We start from the raw sequence: 6,587 nt of genomic DNA, 5'->3' as shown, positions 1-6,587 counted from the left end.
AGAAAATGCGTACATACTTAGGCTACTTCTCAACGTAGTCACCTCCGGAACTCAGGCACTTGTCGTGTCGGGGAATAAGTTTCTGCATGCCTGTGTCAAAGAAGTCATTATTGTTGAAGTGATGTGATCTCAACCAGTTCTTCAGGTAGGTAAACAGGTGGTACTCACTTGGAGCGAGATAAGAACAGTAAGGAGGGTGGTCAGACAACTCCCAGCTGATATGCTTCAGCAGTGCTCGAGTACTAGGAGCTCTATGCGGACGTGCATTGTCATGGAGGCGCACTGCACTGGAAGTCAACATTCCATACCTTTTGCTCTGAATGGCCCTACACAGTTTTTTAGTGTTTTGCAATACATTTCTGAAGTTATTGTGGGCCCTTGTTGCATGAATTCTACCATCAGCACTTNTGTATTATATACAGAAAATGCGTACATACTTAGGCTACTTCTCAACATAGTCACCTCCGGAACTCAGGCACTTGTCGTGTCGGGGAATGTTTCTGCATGCCTGTGTTAAAGAAGTCATTATTGTTGAAGTGATGTGATCTCAACCAGTTATTCAGGTAGGTAAACAGGTGGTACTCACTTGGAGCGAGATAAGAACAGTAAGGAGGGTGGTCAGACAACTCCCAGCTGATATGCTTCAGCAGTGCTCGAGTACTAGGAGCTCTATGCGGACGTGCATTGTCATGGAGGCGCACTGCACTGGAAGTCAACATTCCATACCTTTTGCCCTGACTGGCCCTACGCAGTTTTTTAGTGTTTAGCGATACATTTCTGAGGTTACTGTGGGCCCTTGTTGCATGAATTCTACCATCAGCACTCCCCTTGTTTCCCGGAAAACAGTTGCCATCAGCTTTCTAGCAAACAGACTTTCGTTTGAAATTTTTGGACTTGTCTGATGAAAGTGCGTGCATCCACTGCTTTGACTGCTCTATAGTTTCAACATACTCAAATGAAACCCAAGTTTCAGCACCTTTTGCGATGCGATTGAAAAATTCATCTCCATTTTTGTGGTATCGCTCTAAAAAAAATTAAAGCCGAGGTCATGCTGTGCGTTTTGTGCGCACCCGTGAACAATTTCGGAACCCATATTTTCAAAACTTGTGATAGCCTAACTTAACTCTGATAATACTGAAGAGAACAGTGCGTGAAATCTATAGAAATTCACACGAAATTTTCGAAATTGTGAAGGACCGTCTCACAAATATTTTTGTTCAACGATTTGAACAAGATCATCCCTCACTTCAGATGGCCGGTCGACATCTTTCTTCTTCATTGTTCACATCTCTTCGTCAATCTTTGAACATTCTACACATTGTCTTACATTTCCTCCACTCATAACTTTAGGGTCGTAAACCGCGCATAATTCGCGATAATTTCCGCAGCACGCATGCTTTTAGCGTGAAGAATGCGGATAACAGCGCGAATTTCGCAGCTGGCGGGATTATCAGTCGCAGGAAAGTTCATATCTCACCCTGCAGAGACAAGCACAAACCCTAGGTGAGCAATAATATGATTGTTTATAATGCAACGAGTCATGTGACGTTACCTCGCATGCGCGAGCTCTTCTCTGCTCCTACATTAGTTACCCAAAATGAAAGGATGTGACTTTCCGAACAGCCCTCGTATCTTGGAATTACTTTTGATCGAAAGCTCCTCTGCAATGATGATATTACTCTTCTGACTGGCAGGGGAGGCCATTCATGTAGGACTCTGTACTGATGCCTCATGGGAATCATATTGGCAGCCACAGCTAGGCTGTCTCTCTCGTCAGGCTTTAAAGTGTTAAACCGCGTAGGAAGACACATGGGCAATGTGCAAAATAAAGAGTTTAATAGAACCCCCGTTCCCCTCTTTCTAGAACGCATACCCAACGTACGGTACAGCTCTCATGAGGATGTCAGCCTTACGTGCCGGCTTACTTTAACCCCCCACCCCCCGGGAACATTCCTGGTACTCATTTCTGTTAAGAGGCAGAGTCGAATTTAGGGCCATAGTGCGGTTGGAAGGATTAGGTCAATTGTAAAATACAATGGCATCATCGGGAATCGAACCTGCGACCTTCCGGTTTGTAGCATACTCCTAGTGCTTCGACCGACTACGCTACCGCGTGCCCCTGAGTAAGCAGTGTACAGGGATAATAAAGGCAGATTATGTCAATTGTAAAATACAATGGCATCATCGGGAATCGAACCTGCGACCTTCCGGTTTGTAGCATACTCCTAGTGCTTCGACCGACTACGCTACCGCGTGCCCCTGAGTAAGCAGTGTACAGGGATAATAAAGGCAGATTATGTCAGTTGTAAAATATAATGGCCTCACCGGGAATCGAAAACGCGACATTCCGGCTTGTAGCATGCTTCTAGTGCCTCGACCGACTACGCTACCGCGTGCCCCTGAGTAAGCGGTGTACAGGGATAACAAAGGAAGATGTCCCTACCTGTTGTGGATGCAGGAGATATGCTTCCACTGACGGTGATGACGGCTGGCCTACTTCCAATGCACAGAGCTTCATCGTCCAGTTCCGACATGGCCCATTCGTCCGCCGCACATGACGAAATGGAGTACTGGGCCGCCGCTGATTCGAAGTCCACGAACTCTTCTTCAAAAGCACACGGCATGGCTGTATACGCAGCTTGTTTCTGGTCTTCCTGAACCACCGACATATTGACCGCCTCCTAGTCACGAAGCAACAAACCCCATCACTGACACACCACTCTGACTGAAAGAACAAAGCTTTCTTCCCTTCTGACACTCTGGTATCACTGTGTGACTGCACTGTCACTCGCTGCACATGCTTTATATTATTCACTGCACTTACATCCTTGGTTAACTTCCTTTCCCTGCACAAAAAAATACAGTACGACACTTCCGTTGATATCTGAACACACACGCGCGCCCTACTGCTTGCTGTAATTCACAACACCGTAACAAAAAGAGCAGTCAAATTGGTCACTATATATCAGATATTCCTGCTAGACTAGGAAATCAAATGAGACAAAAGTAAGAACTCGTATGATTGAACTGTGTTCTGCATTTTGCTTATGTCGAGTAAGCTTCTAGGCTAACTGTAATCCTTTCGGCTGATTTATGTTGTCGCACTCACCCTAGAGACTAATTTTATGGTGTTTATGCTTTATTTATGCACAACGGGATTGATATGCGTGACTCAGCACACATTTGGAGGCAGTTTGGTTATGTGATCGACAAATAAAAGGGTGAGCACACATACACCAGTTTACATTTAATTAGAAGGATTAGTTTCGTAGAGGCATTTTACTATAAGAATTCACTTACAGTAGGATACATCCACCTCGATTCCAAATTAATATATAAACCAACTCTTATTCCTTCTTATTTACAAATAAAAGCCACTCGTTGATCACATGGTCACGTTTATAAGAAGTTTTATAGGACACAACATGTTCAGAATATGATGGCGGCAAACTTAACGGAACTTGAATATGTTATGAAACGCGGATTTACGGAAGTTACGCATTAGATGCTCCTTGAACAGCTGACAGCCGAGCACTGTGTCGCGAGTCGCTTATTCCGTGTTCCTTAATTCGCCGCTGCGCTCGTGTCGCGTCGCCACTAGTTCTGTTACGTACAAAACGCGGTTGCAACAGCAGCAGTAGGCGATAAAAGCAGGACGCATGCGTGACATAGACTCTGATATCTACGGACAATATTATTTGATTTTTTTGTGAGCTTAAATGAGGGACAAACGTGTAGTTAGTGAAATATATATTTAATGCACATATTAATTTCCCTATTTTGCAGCTTCCAGTTCAAATCTATGGTCATAAAAGGCTGCGATAAAAACACGTTTCATTTGTTTCAGTTTTTAAACTGTTCGGTTGACAATAATGTTATCCGATTTCAGCTATAGGTGTATGGATTTGGGCAAAAATAACCGCCGAGTTTCAGTACGTTTTATCTCTTTAAAAAGATAACAAAACATTTGTGTTTTCAGAGGGTTTTAAAACCCATAACCGTATTACAACAGAGTCCCTTACGAACGGATGTCATAAACTGACTTTACATTAATGGATATTCTCATTAATCATTTCTGCCAATGAAATCATTTTATGACGAGTTTGACGTTCTCGCAAATGTTACTACGATGAAGTACTTTCTCCTGCTTTTTATTGCCATGTAGTCCTCCGTTTGTCTCCTGCTTCCTACTGGTTTCTTACTTCAGTTACTCTTCGACCTGAAGATGGATGCAGTTCTCCGAATTGTTGGTGGATTTCTGTAGGACTACACCTCGTTACGACCCTGACGGCTGTAGTCTAAATGGTTCCTTACGTGGCCGTCAACACAACAAGACAGACACCTTAATGGAATAAATACAAATTATTTGGAAGTTACCCGCATGATTATATCAGAGTATGTTGGCCCTACGTATTGTGTAATTCAAATTTGTTTTAAATTGTTAGTATTATATTTATTATATCCATTGAGTAAGCTTGCTCCCCTTAACAAATATTGAATGGACAGACGAATTTTCATGAAACTTTGTATGGTCATCATTACTACTGAAACCACCTCATATTCATAATCCCCTATTTCCTGCTGTCAGCAATGCTAAGAGAACATGCAAATTTCCGAGACGGGAGAGAAGTTATCGATTCAAAGTCAGGTTCCTGAAATTTAGTAAGGTATTTAATTGACCTTTCAAAATTATAAAACTTTTTATTTTCGTGCACATGAAAGCTACAATATGGCGGCGGGCCTAAATCTACATTTAACATTTCATTTGAAAGTGATAAGTGATACAGAACTGTGTTAAATTACGAATGGAGTTGAACCATGCGCTTGAAATCTAGATGCTGCAAGTCAGTGTGGGCGGGACACACCGATCAGGTTACGTGAGAGAACTCTCAAGGCGTCAGTACCTACACAAACTACTATTGTTACCTAAATACGTCATGAAGTTGCAAATTTATTGATTTATAACACGGAACAGACCCTTAAGCCATTCACTTGACAGGCAGCAGAAGCAGAAGTTAAACGCTTAACAAAGAACAGATACACGTTATGCGCTTAGCACGGAGCAGAAACTAAGTCATTTGCTTAAGGAGAGGAGGAACATAATGTGGGGTATAGACCCGTTGCTAAGTCGTTACTCTGTAACCAACGGCCGTTGTCAGGTAAAGCCCGCAATATGCACGCAACAATAGCACAATAATGTCATGCAACCCGTTTCTAAGCAACGAATGGGTAAACGTGCGTCCACAACGATAGAGTTAATGCTGGAAACGGAGTATTCTATTTGGTTCGTGCAAAGTGGTCTTAAAGAATACAAATGGGGTAATCCAGCTGACTGAGTGTTGGTAGTCGAGAGTTGAGCTCTGTAAGGGGGCTGAGAGGAGATGGCGCTACAGTTAGTTAAGAGTTGAAAGTCCGGCTGTGAAGAAAATAGTTGCAAGTGTGCAGCAGTAAGAAGAATTAATGTGTATTGTAGTTACAGTGAGACTAGTAAAATTACTCTGTTAAAAGCCGTTGCCAGGATACGACTAGTGAAGAGTGAGAAGACTTAGCATTTGCTAGCGATTTTTAACGCGTGGAGATCAATGATGGCGTTGTAAATACCCGTAGTTTCGAATTGTGTCAATAAATCCAATATAAATCCATACCACGTCTATTGTCACACTCCGAAATCGTGACAGTAAGTTATGCGCTTAATAGAGAGCAGATTACTAGTCATGCTTTTAGAACAGAGCAGAAAAAGTCGTTCACTTAACAGGGATGAGAAATACAAGTTTACAGTTTCAAAGTTCGGTATATGCAAATCTGTGCCAAGAAAGCCTGTGTCTTCAATTTGACACTAGTTCGAACCATTTCCAGAACTTGTTTTTTACTCGTGTATTTTCTCAGTTACTTTCAGCAATCGCCAGATCAGTAGCCTATAATGATCACCCTCGTATTACTTGATGTTGACTGAGTTACTGGCAAAATTATTCTCAAAGGTGAAGTAAGGTCACAGTCTTCTACAGGCCTCATTTCAACATTCTTGTTCTGAGCCACCACGTAATCTCCCTTTTGGATGGAGACTGAGGTTCGCTTTTCATAATCCTTCTTCAGTTACTTTAGTAAATAGTCTCTCCGTTATTCTCTAGGGAATTTATTTATCTTTGTGAATCAATTAATTCTTGTAAGATCTGAGGCTTTCACTGCGGTGACTATGAAGAAAGCAGTCTACTTTTACCAATTCTCACGGTCTCTTCGCTTGCGGATTTCTTATATTTTTCCTTCTACCCTGAAGATGGAGGCGATACGTTCCTCCGAAACGTCGGTTAACACCACATATACACGATGCCAAATCCCAGAAGACTGCTCTCCTCAACTAATTCTTCTTCCTCCTCCTCCTTCTTCTTCTTCCTCTTTTTTTCTTCGAACAACATTTCTGTTTTGTATGGTCTAACAGACGGAAGGTCGCAGATGATGTCACACTGTCTTCCTTTTTCGACAGATTTCTTTTTTGATGTCTCCCAGCACTAAACGGATCGCCCTCCTCCGAGTCATCCAACAGGGCTCTTTAAACGGCGAACCATTTAATTAGTTCTCTTCTAAACATT

The 6,587-nt window shown here is 42.4% G+C and overlaps 1 protein-coding gene across 1 annotated transcript in view; it reads right to left on the bottom strand.

The window, feature by feature from the left end:
- The window catches only part of LOC111869807 (putative GPI-anchored protein pfl2), a 511,967-nt gene extending 508,427 nt beyond the window's left edge, over positions 1 to 3,540 (bottom strand). Inside the window, exon 1 of the mRNA XM_023861587.2 lies at positions 2,444 to 3,540. Coding sequence (XP_023717355.1) covers positions 2,444 to 2,669 — 226 coding nt within the window. The 5' untranslated portion in view covers positions 2,670 to 3,540. The remainder of the gene's footprint in view (positions 1 to 2,443) is intronic.
- Positions 3,541 to 6,587: the final 3,047 nt, after the last annotated feature.

The sequence above is a fragment of the Cryptotermes secundus genome, unplaced genomic scaffold (assembly GCF_002891405.2).
Source record: "Cryptotermes secundus unplaced genomic scaffold, Csec_1.0 scaffold173, whole genome shotgun sequence".
Lineage (NCBI taxonomy): Eukaryota > Metazoa > Arthropoda > Insecta > Blattodea > Kalotermitidae > Cryptotermes > Cryptotermes secundus.
This window is presented reverse-complemented; position numbering and strand designations above follow the sequence as displayed.